The 24,474-nt window shown below is 34.9% G+C and overlaps 1 protein-coding gene across 19 annotated transcripts in view; it reads right to left on the bottom strand.

The window, feature by feature from the left end:
* Positions 1 to 24,474, bottom strand: part of FAM135A (family with sequence similarity 135 member A) — a 121,640-nt gene that overhangs the window by 6,444 nt on the left and 90,722 nt on the right. For 9 of the 19 annotated variants that reach the window (XM_045498680.1, XM_045498685.1, XM_045498683.1 and 6 more), the window contains 8 exons: positions 18,838 to 18,911; positions 17,341 to 17,495; positions 14,770 to 17,128; positions 13,157 to 13,317; positions 10,992 to 11,083; positions 10,387 to 10,484; positions 8,582 to 8,733; positions 6,693 to 6,803 (listed from right to left, as the gene is read on the bottom strand). In XM_045498680.1, the coding sequence (XP_045354636.1) occupies positions 6,693 to 6,803; positions 8,582 to 8,733; positions 10,387 to 10,484; positions 10,992 to 11,083; positions 13,157 to 13,317; positions 14,770 to 17,128; positions 17,341 to 17,495; positions 18,838 to 18,911 (3,202 nt within the window). The remainder of the gene's footprint in view (positions 1 to 6,692; positions 6,804 to 8,581; positions 8,734 to 10,386; positions 10,485 to 10,991; positions 11,084 to 13,156; positions 13,318 to 14,769; positions 17,129 to 17,340; positions 17,496 to 18,837; positions 18,912 to 24,474) is intronic. The other 10 variants (XM_045498687.1, XM_045498688.1, XM_045498691.1 and 7 more) reach the window with 3 other exon arrangements.

Raw genomic sequence — 24,474 nt, 5'->3', positions numbered from 1 at the left:
ACTTGACTGTATGACAATAAGAATTACCACTGCCAATTAGATTTTATGGCACACAAGTTCTAGAAACTATATGAACTGAATATATAACTCCAACTGAATGAATTTATATTTTTATGAAAATATAATTACAGGAAGTATGTACTACCTTATATGCCAGAAAATATATCCTTTGCCACTATTTAAAATTACAGAAAATATTTTTTAGGTGTCACCCTAAAATTATATAAGGGGTACATACTTCTTCAAAATTCTTTTAAGGGGTAGCCCAAACCGTGAAAAAAACTGTCTTGTAGTATACCATCTTTACTTCTACCCAAGCTGTTCTAGGTACTGTGCTTTCTGAATCTAAGTTGATGCTGTTTACTAAAATTTTATCCCAAGTCGCATGAAACCAGCCTATGTAACAGCATAGCTGGCTTTTTCGTTTTTCTGAAAGATATATATTCGTGTTCCCCATAAAGGGCTATCATACTGTGCAACTTCAGGTGTCACAAGAATGACACTTCTTGGGGCTGTGCATTGCACAGCCTATGGCAGCCTTGCTAGGTAACATTCATTTGTGTGCTTTGCTAAATGACTATTTTTCCTCAAACTGCCAGCACCTTCTATCCCCTCTTCAGTCTTACCTCATGACCTTGCTTCCTCTTTCACTGAAAAATATAGAAGAATCAAAACAGAACTTCCACATACTCCTATCTTAACCAAACTAACCTACCATACCTGTGACTTCATGTTCTGTCTTTGCTCTTCTACTGATGAGCTGTGTATGTTCCCACCTTACGCCAGCCCTTTCACTAGAATGTGAGATGCCATTCCCTCCTTCCTAGTTAAAGACATGGCTCTAGTAGCTGTCTTGTCCCTCTCCTGTATCATCAATTTTCTCTTTTGTATGAATCATTATTATTAATAAAACACTGTAATATCTCCCATTAAACAAAAAATCAATGAACCTGTCCTTAGACTCTATACTCCCAATGACCACCCAATTTCTTGGCACTGTTTTATTTCTATACCATATATTGTAAGAATAGGCATTATATTAACATCTATTTTTCAAAATAATAGCTCCTTGCAGAGATTCTGACATGCTTCTACAGGGAAATGACAGTACAGTACTGTACTTTTTTTTCAATGTTTATTTATTTTAAGAGAGAGAGGGAGAGAGGGAGTGCAAGTGAGGGAGGGGCAGAGAGAGGGAGAGAGAGAATCTCAAGCAGGCTCTGTGTTGTCAGCGTGGATCCTGACATGTTGCTCTATCTCACGGACCGTGATATCATGACTTGAGCTGAAATCAAGAGTTGAACGCTTAACTGACCGAGCCACCCTGGTGTCTGACAGTACTGTACTTTAAAAATGCATTTTAAAAGTTAGTAGTCTAATTTTAATAACAGTTTTTCAACAACAATGCGTTAATACTAATATTGTGCTTCTGCATGGCAGGTTTACTTTATTAGCCAAGAACCAAGTTAGTTAAATAGACTATGGCTCAGGGGGTACCTGGGTGGCTCAGGCGGTTAAGTGTCTGACTTCAGCTCAGGTCATGATCTCACAGTTTGTGGGTCTGAGCCTACTGTTGGGCTCTGCACTGACAGCTCAGAGCCTGGAGCCTGCTTCAGATTCTGTGTTTAATTAGAGTTCAGTTACAATTTTAACAATCTTGGGAGGTAGAATGCAAAGAAGTGAGGTCAAAGTTTTGCAAAATGCAAAGTTTTTTGAGGTATTTCAAAAAACTAAGTAATTTAGAAGACAGAGTACGATTAAAATGATGAAAGAAGAGTTAGCAAAAGAAAACAATATGTTCAGGTTTAGACATATTCAGTTTGATATGTAAGTAGAGATGTCTAGAGGGCAAATGAAGACTGGAATTCATTGATGAGGTCAGTGTGGAGGTGTAAAATCTAGGTATATATTGGGCAATCTAGTGGGTACTCTGAGAGTAGAGGAGCATTAAATGAGAGAGGGCATCAAGAAAGCTTTTAATAGCAGGTAGTATTTGAGTTTAACTTTAGAAGATGAAGAGAATTTGTTTTTGTTTTTTTTTTAAGTCTGTCCATTTATTTTGAGAAAGAGAGAGTGTGTGTGTGCATGAGCAGGGGAGGAGCAGAGAGAGAGAATCCCAAACAGGCTCCATGCTGTTAGTGCAGAGCCCGACATGGAGCTCAAACTCACAAACCGTGAGATCACGCATGACCTGAGCTGAAACCAAGAGTCCAACACGCAACTGGACTGAGCCACCCAGGCGCCCTGAAGAGAATCAGTTCTAAAAAGATGAGTAAACACATGGGGAGGAATGGTGGTAGAAAAAGCATGGGTGAGTATAGCATAAAACATGTGTGGCATGACTAAAACAAAGGATATATCTGTGGGAAGAGCAGGATATGAAATCAGTAAAAGAATCAGGAACCAGATTATAAAGGATTTGATGCTGTAAGTCATGGAATTTAAACCTCATCCTGAAAGCCACAATCCATCATGAAAAGATTTTTCAAACAGGAGCAATATGGCCTGATGTAATTTTCAGAAGATAATTTTATCTAAAGAAGAAGTAAGACTGGGGAGAAAGGGGCACAGAGGAGGCAGAGTAACCAGTTTGGAGGCCATAGCAATAACTTCAGCAAGAGTGATGAAGGTTGAACTAAGAAAATAGCAAAGAAAAGAAAGAGAAGCCTCTATTAGTTACTAAGAAGGCTGAATGTTTCAGGGCTTAGTAACTAAGCAGATGTGTGGGGAGAATGAGAAGGAGTCTAGAAGACAACTTCCAGGTTTTTGGTTGTGCAGACTATGTTAGATGTAGAATTGAGAGAAGTGAATCTGAAGGGAAAGATGAAGTATCTAAAAATACTGCATTTGGGGCAACCATGAGACATCTAAGCAAATGTATTTATTTAGTAGGCAGCTGGACATGTAAGTCTAGAATACAGTCTAGAGGACTAAAGTAAAGATACATACTTGAGTTACCAATGGTGAAGATGGATATGAAATGATGTTGTCAAAGAAGAATGTACACAGTGAGAAGAGCAGATGACAGAAGCTGGAGCCCAAGAACACCTATATTTAGGGGGCAAGTAGAGAAAAGGAATCCACGTCGGAAGCAAAGAGCCAACATGGAAGAAAATCAGGAAAGGCTGATAAAGACTGGGAGGTAGGAAAGTATTTCAAGAAGGAGGGTATTTTCAATAGTCACAAATGACAGCATGTTCAACTAAAAGAAAGAAAAGAGATACTTGGATATGGCAAGTTTCAATGGAGAGGTGAGGACAGAAATCAGATTATAATGGATTGAAGAGTGAAATAAAAGGTGAGGAAGTAGTGAAAGTAATTGTTTTCTTTTTTTATGAGGCTCAATTCTTATTAAAAAAGAGAAATAGGGGTGCCTGGATGGCTCAATCGGTTAGGTGTCTGACTTTGGCTCAGGTCATAATCTTGCCATTCACGAGTGTGAGCCCTGCATTGGGCTCTGTGCTGACAGCTCAGAGCCTGAAGCCTGCTTGAGATTCTGTGTCTCCCTCTCTGCCCCTCCCCTGCTTGCACTCTGTCTCTCTCTCTCTCTCTCTCTCAAAAATAAATAAAGATTAAAACAAATTAAAAAAAAAGAAATAGAACAACATAGAATCAGTGATCAAAGGAGGTATCTATTATTATTAAAACTTAAGATGGGAGAAAACAAAATAACTTTATATGTTAAGAAATTAGTCACTGAAAGGAGAATGTTGAAAGAGAGAAGGAATGGGTTCCAAAACAGAAAGGGAAATTATTCTTGCACCATAGATATATATCTTTTATTGAACTATAAGGAAAGCACAGGTGTGGTCATGTTTGTAGCTAAAAAGAAAGGAAGTAGGAAAATTCTTGCTTGATAGCCTTGACTCGCAGATAAAGTAGGAAAACAAAGTCATTTGTTGAAGTGAAGGTAACAGTGGTAGTTAGAAGTTTGATGAAAAGAGGTAAAATCTGCAAAAGCTTCTAGGGAATGGTTAAGATGCTATTAGAGTTAACTAGATGGTAACTCCATGGATCTACCGTGGTAGTGATTTGCAAGTCTGTATGATCCACTTTGGTAGAGCTCATCAAGCCAGGTAAAGAAACGGTAACACAGGTTGCTAGATGGCCATGATGATAATACCTGGGGTAATAATGTATGAATGAAAAAAATGATAAATCATGGGGTCTGGGATGGAACAGGAAGGGAGTGAACCATGAAGGACAGGGTAATTTAAGAAAACTTAGTAGGGATCTTAAATAGTCTGAAAAGCAGATGAGAGTAAGGGAATGAGTGAGAAAGAGAATAGAATACTGTTGTCTCAGAATGGAAAATTGATTGAAATTTCAGGAGTGGAATGCAGCCATGAGTAGGGTTCCAAGTGGAGCGGAATGGAAGGTTACTATAGTTGAGAAAGCCTCTATTATGCTTGATGATCATCTAAAGGGTTGACTTAATCAAATTCCCAAAAATGATGCCAAGATTAGGTATATTAAGATCCAAGAAGAATATCTTCTCCCAAGTGTAATTATGTATTTGTCAATGAACTCTTACTGGGGTTCTCACTGAATATGTGAGGAGTGACCAGGAGATCATTATATTAAAGATGACTAGGGGTGCCTGGGTGGCTCAATCGGTTAAGCATCTGATATCGGCCTAGGTTATGATCTCGCAGTTGGTGGGTTCGAGCCCTGTGTCGGGCTCTGTGCTGACAGCTCAGAGCCTGGAGTCTGCTTTGGATTCTGTGTCTCCCTCTCTCTCTGACTCTCCCCCACTCACGCTCTGTCTCTGGTTCTCAAAAATGAATAAACGTTAAAAAAAAAAAAAAGAAAAAAGAAGATGACTAGAAGGTAGCAGAGCTTGGATGGTACAAATCCAAAGGAAAGTTTTATGACAATAGAGGAGTAATTATTGCAGTTTGAAAAGGAAAGCAAGAGGACTGTTTCCTCCCCTCTCAGTAGTACACAGTATATGAGAAACTGAGCTTCTCCTGTAGCAGGAGTTAGCAAGGAATGGCCTGTGGGATCTGGCCTGCTGCTTTTTTCTTTTCTTTTTATTTGAAATAAAATTGTTGTTAATAAAATTGAAATAAAGTTGTTGTTGTTGTTACTGTTTTGTTTTTTTTTTAACACAGCCACACTCATTTATGTATTGTCTGTGTCTGTTTTTGTGCTACAATGCAACAGAGATCACATGGCCTGCAAAGCCAAAATATTTATCTGGCTCTTCAGAGAAAAAGTTTGCCAATATCTGCTCTACAACCAGAGGGAGTGGGGAAATGAGAGTAGGCTGGGGAAGTATCTAGTTTTCACTTACGTCTGCATTTTCTAAAGGAAATGGAGAGAGCATTCTTTGAAGAAGATAAACATTTGAGTCTGTTCCACTCAAATGGAGATTTCAAAGGACACAGTGGAAAAAAATATGGTAGGGAGACATGAGTGTGAGGGTGAGACAGGAGGAGATGGTAAAGTCAGAGGTAAGGTAATTTATAGACAGTGAGGATGGCAAAGTAGTAGTTGAGGACCTCAGGTTGTAAAAACCTGGAATGTAACGCAAGATAGGGACTATATTTAATAATCAGTTAATAAGAGATGAGTAACAAGATTCATCCAGTAGTAAGAATCTGTAGAGGATATAATTATTAATAGTTTAGTTTCTGACATTTTCCAGAAGAGCTTTATAGCCATTGAATAGGAAGGTAGAAAAATATGTGGCATTTAATAAAAAGGGTTAAAGACTGAGGTGGGGGCAGGAGGGCCAGGATATGCAGAGGCCTAGTTGCCAAACTGACTTATGATTAGTACTAAATTATAAATGTCAAAAAGTTAAGGATAATTGTGAAGTACCTGTGTTTACACAACACAAATACAATCCATTAAAATCAAACAACTATGTTATTAATTGCTTAGCTTTAATTAGGAGTCTATTTCATTATTAAAAAATTATAGTTGACTGGGGCACCTGGGTGGCTCAGTTGGTTAAGTGTCTGACTTCAGCTCAGGTCATGATCTCATGGCTTGTGAGTTTGAGCCCCGCGTCAGGCTCTGTGCTGATAGATCAGAGCCTGGAGCCTGCTTTAGATTCCCTCTCTCTTTGCTCCTCCCTCTCTCTCTCAAAAATAAATTAACGTTAAAAAATTACAGTTGGGGGCGCCTGGGTGGCGCAGTCGGTTAAGCGTCCGACTTCAGCCAGGTCACGATCTCGCGGTGAGTTCGAGCCCCGTGTCGGGCTCTGGGCTGATGGCTCGGAGCCTGGAGCCTGTTTCCGATTCTGTGTCTCCCCCTCTCTCTCTGCCCCTCCCGCGTTCATGCTCTGTCTCTCTCTGTCCCAAAAATAAATAAACGTTGAAAAAAAAAATTAAAAAAAAATTGTAAAAAAAAAAAAAAAAAAATTACAGTTGACTGATACTTAATTTTTTAATTTTAATTTTTTAAATATTTATTTACTTTTGAGAAAGGGAGAGAGACAGAGTGTGAGTGGCAGAGGGGCAGAGACAGAGGGAGACACAGAATCTGAAGCAGGCTTCAGGCTCTGAGCTGCCAGCACAGAGTCCGACATGGGGCTTGAACTCATGAACCATGAGATCATGACCTGAGCCGAAGTCAGATACTTTTTTAATCACCAGAAAGACATGTTGATAATTTATTTACTAAAGGCTTATTTTAAATAGGTTTTCAAGTGAATATTTTCAAAACTCTTACCGTATACTTACCTGCTTTATTACTAAGCTTGTATAAGAAAGTTTGGCGGGGGTCTGAATGATCTCGACATGTCAGTTGTAAAAGAGAACCTGATTTTTTCCATTTCTGCATAAACCACAGACCTAGAGAGTTATAGACGACATGTGAATAAAAGTGGAAATATAGGGTAACATATGTCAAGATTATTAATTTTAAAATACATTTCACTTCAAAAATGACATCTACCAAACTAGCATTTTCTTAGCTAATAACAAATATATTTGCAAAATATTTCCTTTTTCTGATAACAAATATAAACGTATACATTTAACTATGGGTTAATGGTGGTTGACAGAGGGCTTGCTATTTCTAGCGTATTCAGTAATGAAACAGATAATGGTTTAAGAAGAACAAATTTGGGAAAATTATACCTTTAGATATATTTGTTCAAATTATAAAGAAGCAGAGATGGAAAAACTTCAAACACAGTAGTAGATCCAAATACTTAAGCACTGAATCTTCAGTCTAGAGATAAATATAGTTATGGAGGACTAATTGTATAAGGACTAACTCTTAGGATTAGCAATTGGTTAATGTTGTCTAGTAAGAGCTGATTATAATGAAGTTTCGTATTTAATTGTATTTCTTTACAATGGTTACTTATCAGTAACCCATACTTAAATGCATCTTCCTCTTAAATTAAGTGAAACCCCAATCACTCTGGAATGGGTTTTCAAAACTGTGCAATATCAATTTCTACTTTTGTTACTTCTGATATTACAGAGGGGAACAGGGGAAGAAGAGAAAAAAAAACTCTTTAACTGATTAAATTTGTAACTAAAGTTTAGTGAAGAAATTCAAAATGCTGCATACTATTCACATTGGGTTCTAGTTTACGTTACTTACTGATTTCATCTTTTTCATGTCCTCTTTTTAAAATTATAAAAATCTACCACTATCCAAATCTATTTTGGATACCAGAGTTTGGAATGCGGCACAAGGAAAACAGTATGGTTTCTTTGTCAATGAAAGTAAAAGAGAAAATGGAAGAGTTTCAAGGCTCAATACAAAGAGACAAATGAAATCTAATTTATTCTCACAATGGGAATCAACAGCCTAAACTATAAAAACTACTTAAAAAATCCAAGGGAAGAACCAAACCAAACAAAAGGCAAACCAAGTATCAGATTTTTCTTTTCTTTCTTTTTTTTGAGAGGGAGAAGGCACAAGTGAGCGAGGGGCAGAAAGAGAATCCCAGGAGGGGCAGAGACGGGGGGGGGGGGGGGAGAGAGAAGAGAGATAAACAGGGCTCACCCGAAGTGGGGCTCGAGGTCACCCAATGTGGGGCTCAAACTCATAACCTGAGCCGAAGTCCGATGCTTACCTGAGACACCCAGGTGCCCCAAGTATCAGTTCTTTCTTAATGAGAATATTCATTCTAATCAAAATTGGGGTCTTAACTCTCATTTAATTTGTTCAAAAATTTTAGAATGTATTTTTTTCATAATATCCCTTTTTTTGTTACAAAATCAGATTTAACATCCTACATTTAATATTTTATAACTTTATAATACCTTAAATACAGGTGTTTCCTTTTTATCTGCTCAACTAATGGAACGACAGAATAGCCTGTTTATAAGATAAACATTTATTGAGAATTTTAGATAGTTTAACTAAAAAGTTAAAAATGCTTTTGTGACTTCTGACATATATCATCTCAATATAATATTCATTTTCTGAAATGACTTTTATCAGCTTGTTTCATGTGCATGACAAAGTAGAAAAATAGCTGTATCTTTTGTTTCATCAATTCCAAGTATGTGACATATCAGCTCTAAAATAAACATTAGAAAACATTAAATCCGTATTTAAATTTTCTCCCCATGCCATATTTTTTATATTGAACAATAAAACTTTTTACCTGTATTAACAAGAGCACTGCTATTGTAGAGTGTACCAAGATGAGGTCCAGAAAGAGATAAAAAGGTATGAAGTTTGTTGAGGTAATATCTAAACCTTGGCCTTGTAAGCACTGAACGGATTATTAAATTGCCCAACGAATGTCCAATAAAGCTTTAAGAAAAAAAAAGACATTTCTCCCATAGTATTAATTTTAAAAAGAAATATTAATGCTAATATCACTATACACTGATGTGAAATACTAAGAATTTGGAAATTTCGAGTATGTTTTAAATTATGGTTTGATACTTTGAAATGATGTAACTTAGGTTTTGAAGATAAAAATGTGAGAATGTAGTAGAAAATTCCTATTATATAATTTAAATGCATATTCTGCAGAAACAAGATATTGCTTATCAGAAAATTTATATTCATAGTTTGTAAGTGCTTAGAAACAAATACATTTTAAAAGTAAACTACAGTTTGACTGGATGATAAATGGGCCTCTTTAACCACACATTGCAATTATTACTCATTAAGTCACAACTTAAAACAAAATAATGAAATTGTACCTATAAAGGATAACTTAGGAGAAATTACATATCTTTTTCATTTGTTCTCTGGTCTACACTCTAAAGTGGGAGAGTTCTTTGAGTACTTTCAAGGCACAGATAAAATATGTGTATTATCTTACTATAAGTCTAAGATTATACCAAAAGAGTAACTAATATTTATAAAGCACCTCACTTTTATTAAGGAATAGTTTAAATCAAAAGAGCCTTTCTGCTTACCACCATTTTATAATAGATGGTATATTGATCCCTGGGAATAATAAGCAAGGAAAGAAGAGAGTTTGAAAGCTATCTTAAACTGGCTTATAGATACAGCTAGTGAGAAGCTCAGGATAAACTCCCCTCCCAAGGTGAAGTTCCTGAAGCTGTGGGGTGAGAGTTATGATGGTAACTAACAAGCCTCAATTAACCAGATAAGGCTTTTGAATAATGGTTGATTTTAATTGACAATCTAGTCTAAAAGATGTAAGACTTTTGTGGATGAATGAAAAACTAAAATATGATTTTCAAATGAATAAAAGGAATATAAGATCACTGTGTTAAATTTAGTAAACAAAAAGTTTACTAAACTTTTTGAGGCAGAATGATTAGTTTTGACTTTTTCTTTAAGTCCTACTATGCTAGAACAAGCAAACAAACATTTTTCTCTCTCCCATGTCTATCTACAATATCTGCTTAAATTACGAGACTTATATTGGCTGATCATCATCTCTTGCTTGTGGAAAACAGACTTACAAAGTACAGTCATGAAATCTTGAAAGTATTTCTGTTGCTTCATTTGTTTGTATATATCCATTGCTCTGTAATCTTTCTTATTGGTAACCACTTTATTGAGTGAGATACAATTCACGTAACATAAAATTCATTCATTTAAAATGTACAATTTAATAGTTTTAAGTGCATTCGCAGAGTTGTGCAACCACCACAAGAGATTTTTAGAACATTTTCAACACCTCAAAAAAATCCTATACCCTTTAGCTATCACCTCCCCATTTGCCATCTCCCCGAGCCCTAAGTAATCATTAATCTACTTTGGTCTCTGGTTTGCCAATTCTGGATAATTCATATAAATGGAAACATATAATGGTCTCTCCCTAAAGCTTTAAAATTTTTTCTTTTCTCTTTAAATTGGATAAACTGAATTGTCTCCTATATTTCATAATAGTGCAACAAAACTACTACAAATTCTGTAATTTTTCTATAATTCACAGACATAAAAATGTTATATAATATTACAGAATATGATAAAAGTTACCTTATTTTTGAGACTGTTAGACTATATATCTGAATATACTGTATTATTTCATCTAGAAGGCGATCAGTCATGCTATCAAAATCAGCAAAAGTATCATTCTAAACAAAGGAAAACAGACATATTATATACTGAATATGAATAATCACATGAAAAACTGAATATAAACATTTTTAATTTAGGTATTAAAATATGGTTAAGATCAATGTTTTTTAGAGAAGCTGGTGAATAATATTCATTATATTAAAATGAGCAAAAGAGTAAATTTCTAGGAAGAGAAAAGATTCAGTGTTATTAATAACACTTGCTTCATTAGGTTGGTTGTTTAGCCCACCATCCACATTTAACATAAGGTTATTTACAATGGTTTAAGTAATAAAATTTTTGCATAGAAATGTGAAATTCTAGAAATTTTGTGCATGTGAAGAGCTCATAAGTCACACTGTAAGTGATTTCAATTTCCTTGTGATACGTATTAATGTTAAATTTCATACAAATCAGAAAAGTTATTTCTAGTAGTAACAGACAATTTGTAGTAAGCAAATATTTAGGTAGAAAGCAATACAAAAATCTTTGTTTCCACTGGAAACACTGCTATAATACTGTACCTGATTTCTCTCAGACATAAGAAAATCAATTCTTCCCCCAGGCAGTCCAAGTTCAATGTAAGTTTTTACTAATCGGAGATCTGCACTGTTACCTAGAAAATGAAGACAATGAAAAATTATGTCTAAAGGATGAGATAAAGCAAAAGGTATAAAGTATATCATCATATATTTGAAGACCAATATATATCTGTCTTTAAATATATGATGTCTGCCAGTTTTGAACAGACAAAGCACTCTGAAATAGAGTCCTCAATTTTCATTTCAAAGCTGATTTCCATTAGCCAGACAATGTCTTTCACACCTGGTTTCTTAGGAGTTTTGGTCACACTGATGCTTTCACTTTCCTATCTGACGGTGTATTTGTTATACTGTTAGCTTTGGAGATTGCTGAATGTGGTTGCTGTGAATGACTGACGGAAGTACTCCTTCCATCACTATTATAGTTGATCATTTAACAAACCTTGAATGTGTTTCAGATTTAATCTGTTCACTTCCTTTGGCGGTACTGCAACAGTTAAATAGAAATAAAATTCCATTTACATAATCTAAGAGAGTTTATTTTAATTACTAACTTAAAAGATATTTATAAATATAGAATACTTATTAGATATAATACATAACATAAAAATAATTATTGCTTTTAAAAATTAGTGGCTTTTTGGTTACTTCCTTTGGTTTAATTAGCAATGTAAAGATGTTCCCGATTATTGGATTTCTACTTTACCCTCCCCAAATTTTTATCTTTTAGATATTTCAAGCATTGATAGAGATAACTGTTTTATTCCTGATTTTACAAGGAATACTACTAGTGTTTCACTACAAAGTATATGTTTTCCACTGGCTGAGAATATATATGCTTAATCATATTAATAAATCAGATTAATGCTTTTTAAAACTTAAGGTTTGGTGCTTAGTGGTCAAAACTGGGAATGGACATTGAATTTTATCAATAGTTTCTTACTTGATTTGCTGATGTAGTTATATTTTATTAATAAATTTCCTTTATTATTAAGTAAATTTCCTTATATGTACTTATCTTTGCATTCTGGGAATTAAATCCTAGTTGTTGTAGTGACTTAATGTATTGATTCTACTTACTAGATATTTTGGGGGACATATAAAAATTTTTTTTACTCATTTACTTACCTGTTTATTTCCACAACATTGCTAGAGTGTTATTAAGTCATTATTAAATTTATGTCAGATAGGTCTGCTTCTCTTTGGGGTGTGGGTTTGACATCTTTTCCAGATTTAGTAACAAGGTTAGGTTAACTTCAAGGAATAAAATAAGCTGCATTCCATCTTTTTTCCTATTATTCTGGAACAATTTATGTAATAGGGGGTAATGTGTTTCATAAAAATTTCAAAGAAGAATTTTCCAGAGATTCTACTGGGCCAAAAAGTCTTTCTTGGGCAATAATCCTTTGAAAATTTTATTCCGGGGGCTGGGGGGGGGGGGGGGGGGGAAGGTCAGTATTGGAGATACTTTATTTCTTGAGAGTTAAGTTTTGCTTTTTTTTAAAGAAAAATCTTCAATTTCATGAATATTTACTAGCTTAGACCTGTGTTTAGTATTTTTATAATTTACAAAATCTTTCCTCAATTTGTTCTTACACAATATTATAGCACATAGTAATAATCTGCTAGTCTAGAAATATTTGGCATTTTCTAACATAGTTCCTGACCTAGGGGGAAAAGTCTGTTCAGTAACCAAAATAGCTGCCATAAAACTGTAGCACTATATTTAGAATTTAAATTACACCTAGTTAGTGAATCTTTAATTCTTAGCTATTGATTTTTCTAGTTCATAAGGCTTAAAGCATCAGGCTAAAAGGGCACTAGGAAGACTATCAAAGGGAGACAAAATGACTGCCATGAGGTGACTGCTGACAAAACGAACAACAGAAGATAGAAAAATCCAAAGTTAAAATAAATAAGTGTTGGTACATGGATAGAATGTTGGTACAGTTCCACGGAAAATTTATTTAAAAGTTAATCTAATACTACGCAAAGTTAAACATATTTGTCTTAGAATGTATTTAAGATTCAATTAATTTAAGCAATTTAAAATATTTTCCAATTCAAAGATTAAATAAAAACTAAATGAAATCTATTAGGAAAATATACTGAGTTGCCATGGGTTATATCAAATAGATATTACCTACCATCTAACCCATGCACACAGACAATAAGATGTACTCCATCTTCAGAACCATCCTCTTCTTCCATGCTAAAATAAGGGACTGAGGATGCCAACAGAGGGATATCACTGTACATGAACCCAGGGAGTTTAAGTTGCTTCAATTCTTCTTTTGCCTGAAGGAAGCTGAACAAAATATAAGAGATACTCTTTACTAAGTATCATATTCAGTTTTTAGAACCAAAAAGACAGTATGCTGAATTTAGGGAACTATAAGAAGAAACCCAGCAGATATTGGGGTATAAAATAATCAAAATATTTGCGATCGCCTAAATAATTTAGAAATCAGAGAGTAATTTTCTTTGCTATTTTTAGTACATATTCTGCTAAGATACAATGAAAGCTTTAAACTTGAAATCAACTAAGAAAATATTAAGAGTGAACTTATGCTTCCTACCAAATTTTATATTGTGTAGAAAAGCTGGGAGAAGTACCAGAAAGATGACAATCTGATGCTTATTCTGTAATCAAAGCTTATCCTCTTTGCTTCTTTTCAATTTTATTTAGATGTAAAATGAGGAGCTGTTCTACAACTTAACAGGAAGAATGGTAGTTATAACACTTAGATTATTTATATTTTTCCTTTAAAAATACCAATAAAAAGGAACAGAACCAAGAGGGGGACGTGACTAAATATAATTAGTGGTATATACTCATTTTGAATGAGTGATAAATCTAATCAACTTAGGAACTGCAAACATCAAAAAGTATTGACTAAAATAGCTAATTGTTAAAATAACATTATATCATTTGGACTGAGAAGAAGCTGATGAACCCTACTAAACTGAGCAGGATACATTGGATGAAGACATAAATTGTTTTCATTAATGACAGAAAAATTTGAGGTACCCAGAAGGTGATATAACCTTCAGTGTTACAATTCTTTAACAGATCATACCACCTCCCTTGTTTCACTAGCTTTAGGCACTATGTATCTTAATTATATATATAAATCTGAATAATCTGGGAACTTGGAAAATCTATTGTAGACATGTCCAGACCTTTTACTCCAGGGATTATAATTCCAACTGGAATAAGGTAGCAGAGTATTTTGAGAACTAGTGCCATGTTAGTAAACTTATATCCTCAAATTTTTCTGAATACTTTACTGCTCCACGAAATCTCAAGTCTGGAAACCACGGACTTAGCTGAGATAATCTGGGTCTGGTAGGTTTAGGAAGTTTCTACTAACCTTTTGTTCATTATCTAATATTGCCCTTATTTGCTAGATGCACTTATAAAATCTATGCTGTCTGGAAGTTAGTGGGGGAGAAATGAGGTACTGATGAAAGAAAGAGTTTTAACCCCAATTATTCCATACATCTGGCATATAACTACCAATGGAAAATCTGTATCAAAAATGTCTAGCCCACAGAACAGGACAATCATATGGAGAACTACATGTCTTCTGTCACAGAGTATACGGAGTTCATGTCTCCATTTTAGATAGTTAATCAAAGAAGGACTTTCTGTATTACAGAAACCAAAGAACATGAAATATATATATTATCAGAGACATACATATATATGTTCTATACGTATATTTAGTAGCACATGCCATTGTGCTCTATTACTTACGCTTGTATTTGAGGTTTTGGTGAGTTGTCATACCAGGAAACTGATGAAGTCAAGTTGTAAGAAGTGCTGCTTGGCTGTTTTGTAATGGCATCAAATTTACTTTTCGAAGAATACTTAACACTACAAGGAGACTCTCGTGGTGCAGATGGGAAGGACAAACAACCAGAAGTACAGACAGCAGGCATATTTATACCATCTTTTAGATAATCACTGTTTAGTTTTTCAGATTTTATAAGTCTTTCTTCTTCTAGTGCATCTCTGTTTGTATAGTGAGCATTTACTTTTTCATCCAAAGCTGAATAATCTGTTTCTTCATAATACCCATTTTGAACCATTTGCTGATCCTGTTCTTCCTCCTCATCCTCTTTACCCTGTTCCTGATGAAGATTACTAATTTCTTTTTCAGAAGTTTTCTTCTGAGGGCTAACTGAGTTGCTATAGCTAACAGCACATGTGTCAGAAATATCCGTACTGCTGTGAGAGCCAAAATAATTTTCCACAAGCCCTTGTTTAACCATATCAGGACTGGCTGAAAAAGGATCACTTGTACCCAGGTGAGTTTCATTTTTAACTGTTTGGGCTTCTGAATTTATTTGTTTGAGATTTAAGGTATCATCATTTTTTCTTTTTACAGTTTCATCTTTTCTAACTTCTGTATTAGTAGAAATGGAACCTGAAACGACACAAGGGGCACCTACACAAACCAGTGTTGAATTTAATATAATTGCTGTCCCTGCAGAGTTATTAAATTTATCAGGACTCTGGGAGTCTTTACACATAGTGTCCAAGTTAGGTTTGGAGCTGCAACTACTTTTCACATCACAGGAAGTATCTTCATCTGAAAAAACAAATTGTAAAGGGTCTTTAGTGCTTGAATTTATGGAATGTATTGCTATAGTTTCATTGTCCAAATGCCCTGAAAATATGACACTCTGCTGTTGCAAAATAATACTGGACTTTTTACTATCGTCACATTTTGGCAAGTCAACTGTTCCTACGTTTAATACACTTTTGCTATCACTTAGGTGGCATTCAGGCACAACAGGTTTCTTAGAATTTTCATCAGGTGACAGTTCATCATCAGAAGGTAGAGAGTTTATGGATGTCAAAGATGACTGTATTTCACTTAAAGCACTTGTACTCTCAGTACAATGACTTCCTAATGAAAATTTTACATTATAATCAGGTTTCATCAAAACTTGAGGAAATAATCTTTCGTTATTGTAAGGACCTTGCCCTTGCACAGTTTCAAATACGTCAGGATTTGGATGTGTTGCAAAAGAACTTGGTTCACTTTCAACACCTGAATCTGAAAATCTAGATGAGGCATATGTGGCATTAATATCTGGTAACTTAATTGTATCTCCACTTACTACAACATGGTATTCTTTTGTAGAAGAAGCAGGTTGGTTACTTCTTAACTTAGCTAATGATTCTCCAATAGAATGGCACTTTGCATCCTGCACAGCTTCCTTTTCAAGTGTTATTTCTATAGATTTAGATTTACCATTAGATTCTAAGGACTCAAAGTTGGGTAGGTGTAAATTATCCACAAATAGTTCATCTGGTCGAAGCTCTGTCCAAGGTCCTATTTTAACAGTTATTTTCTCTCCACTGAAAGGATCCTTATTACAGGGCTTCACTTCAATTGTTCTGACTCCTGAAGATGGGGCTGTTTGATGATCAGGGCAATCGTCAGATGAACTTCTAGATGTCACATTGTGTTCCACTTGTGTAATTTCACTATCGTCCTGGGAGATATCAAGTTTACCTGAAATGGACAAATTTGCACAAAGATTTAGGCTGCCAGAGCTCAAAGGATCAAACAGGTCTGGTTGCATATTTTCAATGTCTGGAGACTTTTGTTCAGTTCTCTCTGTATTAGTTGGCAAAAAGCTAGCTTCCTTTTGACTTGTCTGTCTGATGTAGGTCTTTAGGTCAAAATTATATCCACATATTGTGGGATCCAGACCTTCCTTCTGACTATGTGAAGGATTGCCTTCAAAGCATTTAAAGAGATCATTTGATGCTGTACTTTTCAAGCATTTGTAGCCTACCAAAACCACAGAATCCTTAGAGTTCTGTTTTATTAATTTTTTTGTGTTTTCAGGTTTCATTGTTTTCATGAGCTTAGTAACCTTAACCTTGGATTTATTCGATTCTTCGTTCTTTCCTTTTAGAGATTTTGTTAGCTGCTTTTCACCTTCTGTATACCAAAAACTGGAGGCACCAGCAGGTTTGACTTTCAACTCTGGGCTAGAAAGTCCAGCTATAGAGCTTTCTTCAGTCTCATATTTATCCATTCTATTGGACTCTGATCTCTGAAGATTCTGAATTCCCATCCAGGGTGCATCTAAGTCTTTTATCCAAAGAAAAAAAGATTCAGATTTAAAACAACGTGTACGAACTCACATGATTTAAGACTATGTTTACTGACTATAACCTTCTAATATCCTCAAAGATAAATAAAACTAGAGGGGAAAAAGGGTCCCACACCAAGGAGTGGTATTATATATCTTACAAAGAATATACTGAAAATGACACACACAACTTAGTTTAGATTATACTTACCTTCAATAACTGAATCTAAATACCTATCTTCAAAGATTATAGGTAATGAATTGAGATCTCCATCTAGTTCACTACATTCAATAGGTAGAGGTGGAAGAGAACTGCAGAAGGAAGTATTTTTGATAGCGGTGCACATCTGTAGATGACTCTGAGCACTGAAAAATATTTCTTTAAGTCAGAGTGTAATTAAAAAATATCATACTCAATTCCACTTTATAGACACCACCCTTTCTCTCACCATTCTCATCTGCCCCTTTCCTAAAGATATAACCTCCTAATGAAAGAGCTCTGTAGTCAGAGATAGAAACTGGTACAGTGAACATTATGGTTTGTTGACAATTATGGACTTACAAAATTATGGTTTGTTGATAAACTATTTAATTTCTATTATATTCTTCTATATTTTTAAATGTTATTTCAAAATTTTATCTATGCTTGATGTGCAAATTTACTGATTTGCTGAGAATAGCATACAGGAGAAATGTCAAAAGCTCAAATGCCTACTAATAACTTGATGATACTATTGAAAAAAATGTATTCCACGGCTACTGCTATACTTAACATATGTTTGTGAATATAATTAACAACTATTAAAAACAAGATATTTAACTTTTAATACAAAATGCTTTTTTAAAAACCTTTTCTTATGGAAAATTTCAAACACCAAAGTAAATAGAATAGTATAATAAACCCTGTCACTCAACTTCAGCAATTAACATTTTGCTTTTCTTGTCTATATACCTGCACTCACTGCCCACCCCCATACTCCATTATTATAGTTTTTATGAGGTATAACTCACACGCTTTGAAATATACAAATCTTAGCTGTATGATTTTGACAAATGGATACACAATACAGAATATTTCCATCTACTCTGAGAGTTCTCTCATGTCTTTCTAGTCAAACACCTAGCCCAAGTCAACAAGACAACCACTGTTCTGACTTTTTTCACCTTAGTTTTTGCTTGTTCCATATTTACTCTTTATGTCTGACTTCTTCACTCAGCGTAATGTCCTCAAAATATTCTTTAAAGCCAAAGAAAATCAGATCTAAATATACTCAGTAGGAAAAATGAAAGGCATCTATTCTGGATATTTTAGCTGTAGATCATTTTCATAAAAAAAGGCAGTGTCAGACCACTTGTGAAAATCTGTAATTTATATATTACAGATGTTAAGAGATTCTTACCTGCAAATATAAAGATATAAGATGGAAAAATGGAAGGCTGGAGCCAGAGCTGTTTAGGACTACCAAGGTTATAACAGGTCTGATATGGGAGTGATAAGAATAGGGCATATGCTTCTTTATGTAAGGTATGGGTCTTTGGTAAAGTTATTCATAGAATTAAACCAAATTTGTTTAAATAGGGAATTTCTGAACTTTAAATTCTCCTAATTTCTTCTATTGTAAATACCATATATTTGGTGTGAAAAACTTTGGGACAGAGATCTCAAGAGGAGGTATAATCCTTTAAACTATGGGTCTGTGCTACTCACTGAAGTTCCTGGTATGCAATGGCTGCTTCTCTTGGATGTTCAAAACAGAAAAATGCTTCAGAAAATCTGCGTACCTGAAAAAAATCCAAAAGTGTATATGAATAAAATGGCATGATTTACAAGGTCAATCAATGGTAGAAAAAGAAACTTCCCTCCATTAGGCCTTCTATAACCACCTCTATACAAGAATTAATTTCCCTCCTCAATGTTGCTAAAGTACTGTATTTTGGTACTGCATGAAATAAGAGAAACAATAAAATGTAGAGTGAGAAGTTTAGGTTTACATTATGGATCCATGATCTATCCTCCTCGAAGACAAAGATTTAGTTTGTCTTATTCACCATTAGATCCCAGTACCAAGAACAGTGTCCAACACATGGAAAAAAAAATCAAAGAATCAGCCAGCACTTACACCATACTATACGCCAATTATGCAAGTATATGCTGAACGATAGCCAGCTGAACTAACTGACCAACTTACTGGCATTGTGACTCCAGGACATTTCACCTTTGAGCTTCAGATGACTCATTTTCAAATTTCTCCTAATACCCTGTTCTACATTTTAGGTTATTGTGAAGAATAAACAAGGTAACATGTGACAGCAGTTTGTAGTCTGGTAAGCGTATATAAATAAAAGCTATTATAACTGCCATTATAACATTTATCATATTTTTCCTTAAAATACTTAGTATACATGAATTGTCTCTGCTACCAATGTGTAGTGTTCTTTAGAGTATGAACTATGTTTTGATGATCTTTTTTTGTTTTGTTTTGATGATCTTGGTTACCTCCAAACATTTATCTTGGTATGTTTTAGAAGTACTTGGTAAATGTTGGTCGAATCTAGCTGAATACTTCCTTCATCATTGTTGTATTTAGACCCTTTCATTTCTAATTGTTCAAGAAAAGGCTCTATCAGCTATCAGAGGAATATGAAGCAATAGTAAAGAGATGGAAAAGATGTTTTGTTTGGAAGGTACAGGGAAGAGAGACAAATTACAATACATCCTGAGATTATATTACAGCTAAGATTCTTTTCTAAAAGGGAATATGATTTAAGGTTCTTTGGTTTTCAACATAAAGTAAAATGGAGATATATTTTACTTGTCATCAACACTTAGCCAGCTAAATTTCTGACTTACTAAACTTGCTTCCGTAAGTAGATGAGACTGGGTCTTTAGAGGAAGAAGTCAGGGAGGGAGTTAAGGAGAGATGGATGTGAGGCATCTGTAAGAAGAATGTGGTTTGTGTTTTTACTTTCAGATACTGTCCAATTGTCTCTTCTTTCTCTCCAACACTAAGGGAAAGATGAAGAAAGGGTTCAGCCTGCCTGTCTATCTATGAGAGATGTTTTCCCCTGAGGGTTGCAAATGTGAAGAAATGCAGCTTGAAGCCATCTGGATTCCTGAAATTGTTGCTGGGCCTACAAAACTGGCTGGTTGGTTTTCCTTCTCTCCTTATCTGCTCTGATCTGACAATAATAACTACCATTTCTTGAGAGCATTCTACCTACCAGACTCCATGCTAAGCATTTCATTTTCATTCTGTTATTTAAACCATAAAAAACCCTATGAAGTGAGTATGTCTTCATTTAATAAGTGAGGAAACAGGGACAAAGAGGGAATTACTTGGCCAAGATAACATAGCTACTCATTGATAAATATGGGATTCAAATAAAGATTTAAGAAATTCCAGATCTTTGCTTCAAACCACTTATCTCTTCCCTTCTACACAAAGACTCCCTATTAAGAGAAAGCCTTTCCTTCCCTCTATGTACCCACACAAAATTCTTTATCTAATTTTCCCCTGCCATAATTTTGTGCTTTGGCAATGTGTAATAAATAACCCTATTCAATGTACTGTGTGGCTAGAACTAAGGTATGACTGCCACCTGATGGCAGCACTACTTAATTTGGGGCAAAAGACATACATAGAAAAATATTAAATTTACAAATTCAAACCTAGGATAAGTAATATATATTTACTACTTTGGTATATATGCTTGTAACACAAATTTTGTGTATGTACCCTAATTTTAAAAAATTCACTTAGTTGGCAATATCAACTATTTAAAATTTAGCAAACAGCTAGGATGTTAAAAAAAGCTTCTCAACATTCAAAATGGGTATTTATCAATGTTTTACAGAACTAAGTGTTAATGTATCTGTGTTCACTCTAACATGCTGCTTAAATTGCTAAATAATATTTATTACAGCATAAATTTATAACATAAATTTATTATAGTATAATAATATATTACAAATAGCATTTGTATAAAATGACTAGCATATAAAATCACAGTATTTATTATAGTACTTATAATAAATAACATGTATTATTAACATAATTATAATACATTAATAATATATTTATGATAATAATTTTATACATGCCTATCCAGGTAATATTTGAATCTTGAATGCAGGATTGCAGGATTTAAATATCAGATAGATCATATTACCTATGTTACCTTGAAGAAAACAGTCACCTCACACATGTTTACTAAACAAAAATTCTTTAATTTTTTTTTTTTTTTTAACATTTATTCACCTTTGAGAGACACATAGAGCACAAGTGGGGAGGGGCAGGGAGAGAGGGAGACACAGAATCCGAAGCAGGCTCCAGGCTCTAAGCTGTCAGCACAGAGCCCAATGCGGGGCCCAAACCCATGAAACGTGAGATCATGACCTGAGCTGAAGTCAGATGCACAACCAACTGAGCCACCCAGGTGCCCCAAATTCTTAAGACTGTACTCATAGTAGGATACTTTAAAGATCCCTTTATGCACAATGCTGATTTATGGTCACTACCAGATATAACTTAACTGGTTTATGTACTTTTCTTTTTTTTTTTTAAATATTGATTTATTTTGAGAGAGAGTAGGGGATAGGTAAAGGGGGGCAGGGGGGGGGAGAGAGAGAGAGAGAGAGAGAGAGAGAGAGAGAGAGAATGAATCCCAAGCAGGCTCTGTGCAGTCAGTGCAGAGCCTGATGCAGGGCTCGAACCCATGAACCATGATATCATGACCTGAACTGAAACCAAGAGTCAGTCACTTAACTGGCTGAGCCACCCAGGCGCCCCAAGTTATTTACTTTCCAATCCACAGCATATGAAAAAAGCAAATGAGACAAAGGAAAAAGGAGAACAGAATATACATAAATGTACATAAGTATACTAGGCAGTTATGAGAGCTTGATACTGAAACAAGAAGGCCCTGCTTTAAAAGCATAAAACATAAACCTACAACATTCCCATAAAAAGCAGACAAAATAAATTAAAATTAATATAATTTGGAACCCTTTAATGGAGGATCTAACATCCAAACATTTTCATTGTATTCATTCATTCATTCATTTTTAATGTTTATTTTTTGAAAGAGAGAGTGACAGAGAGACAGAGAGAGATGGAGTGTGAGTGGGGGAGGGGCAGAGAGACAGGGAGACACAGAATTAGAAGCAGGCTCCAGCACAGAGCCAGATGTGGGGCTTGAACTCACAAACTGTGAGATCATGACCTGAGTTGAAGTCGGACACTTAACCGTGAGCCACCCAGGCGCCTCTAGACATTTTTAATAGCATGAAACACCGGTGTATTAAACCCTTGAGCACACAATGTAAACCAAAATCTGAGCAAGATTTTTTTAAAATAAAAATTTACCAGCTGATTTTAAATTTACATAAAAATGCAAGGGATCTGAAAGAGAACAATCTGAAAGAGAAGAAAAACAAAATTGGAGAATGTACAACTACAAGACAATCAAGTTAGGGTGGTATTCATATAAAGATATATAAGAGATCAATGAAACAGAAAAGAAGGCCAAGAAATAGATTCAACTTATCAGTCAACTGAGTCTCAACAAAGATGCTAAGGCAATTCAATAAAAGAAAGTCTTTTCGGGGAACCAGCTCGTTGAGTGACTGACTTCAGCTTAGGTCATGATCTTCTGGTTCCTGAGTTGGAGCCTCGCATTGAGCTCGCTGCTGTCAGCCTGTCAGTGCAGAGCTGGCCTCAGATCCTCTGTCTCCCTCTCTGCCCCTCCCCTGCTTGTGCTCTCCCCAAAACAAACAAACAAACAAACAAACAAACAGACAGAAAGGCTTTTCAAATAATGGTGCTAGAATTGTAAATGGAATTGTTTTCTTAATTTCTCTTTCTGCTATTTTGCTATTAGTGTATGGAGATGCAATAGATTTCTCTATATTAATTTTTGTCTCCTGTGATTTTACTGAATTCATTTATTACTTATAATAGTTTTTTGGTAGAAAAACTCTTTAGAGTTTTCTTTAAAAAAATTTTTTTTTTTTTTTTTTTTTTTTACATCTATTCACTTCTGAGAGACAGAGTGTGAGCGAGGGAGAGACAGAGAGAGGAAGACACAGAATCCGAAGCAGACTCCAGGCTCGGAGCTGTCAGCACAGAGCCCAACGCGGGGCTCAAACCCATAAACCATGAGATCATGACCTGAGCCAAAGTTGGACGCTCAACTGACTGAGCCGCTGAGGGGACCCTAGAGTTTTCTTTATATATTATTATGTCATTGGCAAATAGTGACAGATTTACTTCTTCACTACCACTTTGAATGCCTTTTATTTCCTTTTCTTGTCTGATAGTTATGGCCAGGACTTCCTGTATGATGTTTAATAAAAATGGGGAGAGTTGATATCCTTGTCTTGTTCCTGATCATAGAGGAAAAGCTTTCAGTTTTTCACTACTCAGTATGATATTAGCTGTGTTTTTTTTTAATATGTCACCTTTATTATGTTAAGGTATGTTCTCTCTAACCCACTTTGTTGAGAGTTTTCATCAGGCATGGATGTTATATTTTGTTAAATGCTTTTTCCATGTCTGTTAAGATTATTTGGTTTTTATCCTCTGTCTTGTTAAAGTGATATATCACACTGATTGACTTATGAATATTGAACCATTCTTGCATCCCTGGAATAAATCCCAGGGACAGCAGTGACTGATACTGTTAGTGTATTGTTAAATTTGGTTTGCTAATATTTTGCTGAGGATTTTTGCAAGTATGTTCTTTAGGAATACTGGCCTTTAGTTTTCTTTCTTTATAGTGTCTTTGGTTTTGGTATCAGAGTAATACTGGCCTCACAGAAGGAGTCTGGAAGTTCTTCTATTTTCTGGAATAGTTGGAGAAAAATAGGTACTAACTCTGTGTTAGATTTGTGGTAGAATTCCTGTGAAGCCTGGACTTTTATTTGTTGGGAGTTTTTTAATTACTGATTCAATTTCATTACTACTGATGGATCTGTTCAAATTTTCTATTTCTTCCTGATTCAGTTATGGAAAATTCTAAGAATTTACCCATTTCTTTTAGGTTGTCCAATCTGTTGGCATATAGTTTTTCATAGTTCTGTTATAATCCTTTGTATTTCTATGGTATTGGTTGTTATTTCTCCTGTTTCATTTCTGATTTTATTTACTTGAGTCCTTTTTTCTTTATGAGTCTAGCTAAAGGTTTATTAATTTTATTTTTTCAAAGAACCAGCTCTCGATTTCATTGGTCTTTTCTATTACTTTTTAGTCTCAATTTATTTTCACTCTATTATTTCTACTTCTACTATCTCTGGATTTCTTTTTCTAGTTCCTCTTGGTATAAGGTTAGAATGTACAATTGCGCC

Source organism: Leopardus geoffroyi, chromosome B2 (genome assembly GCF_018350155.1).
Source record: "Leopardus geoffroyi isolate Oge1 chromosome B2, O.geoffroyi_Oge1_pat1.0, whole genome shotgun sequence".
Lineage (NCBI taxonomy): Eukaryota > Metazoa > Chordata > Mammalia > Carnivora > Felidae > Leopardus > Leopardus geoffroyi.
The sequence above is the reverse complement of the archived record's forward strand: the minus strand, read 5'-3'. Positions and strand labels throughout refer to the sequence as shown.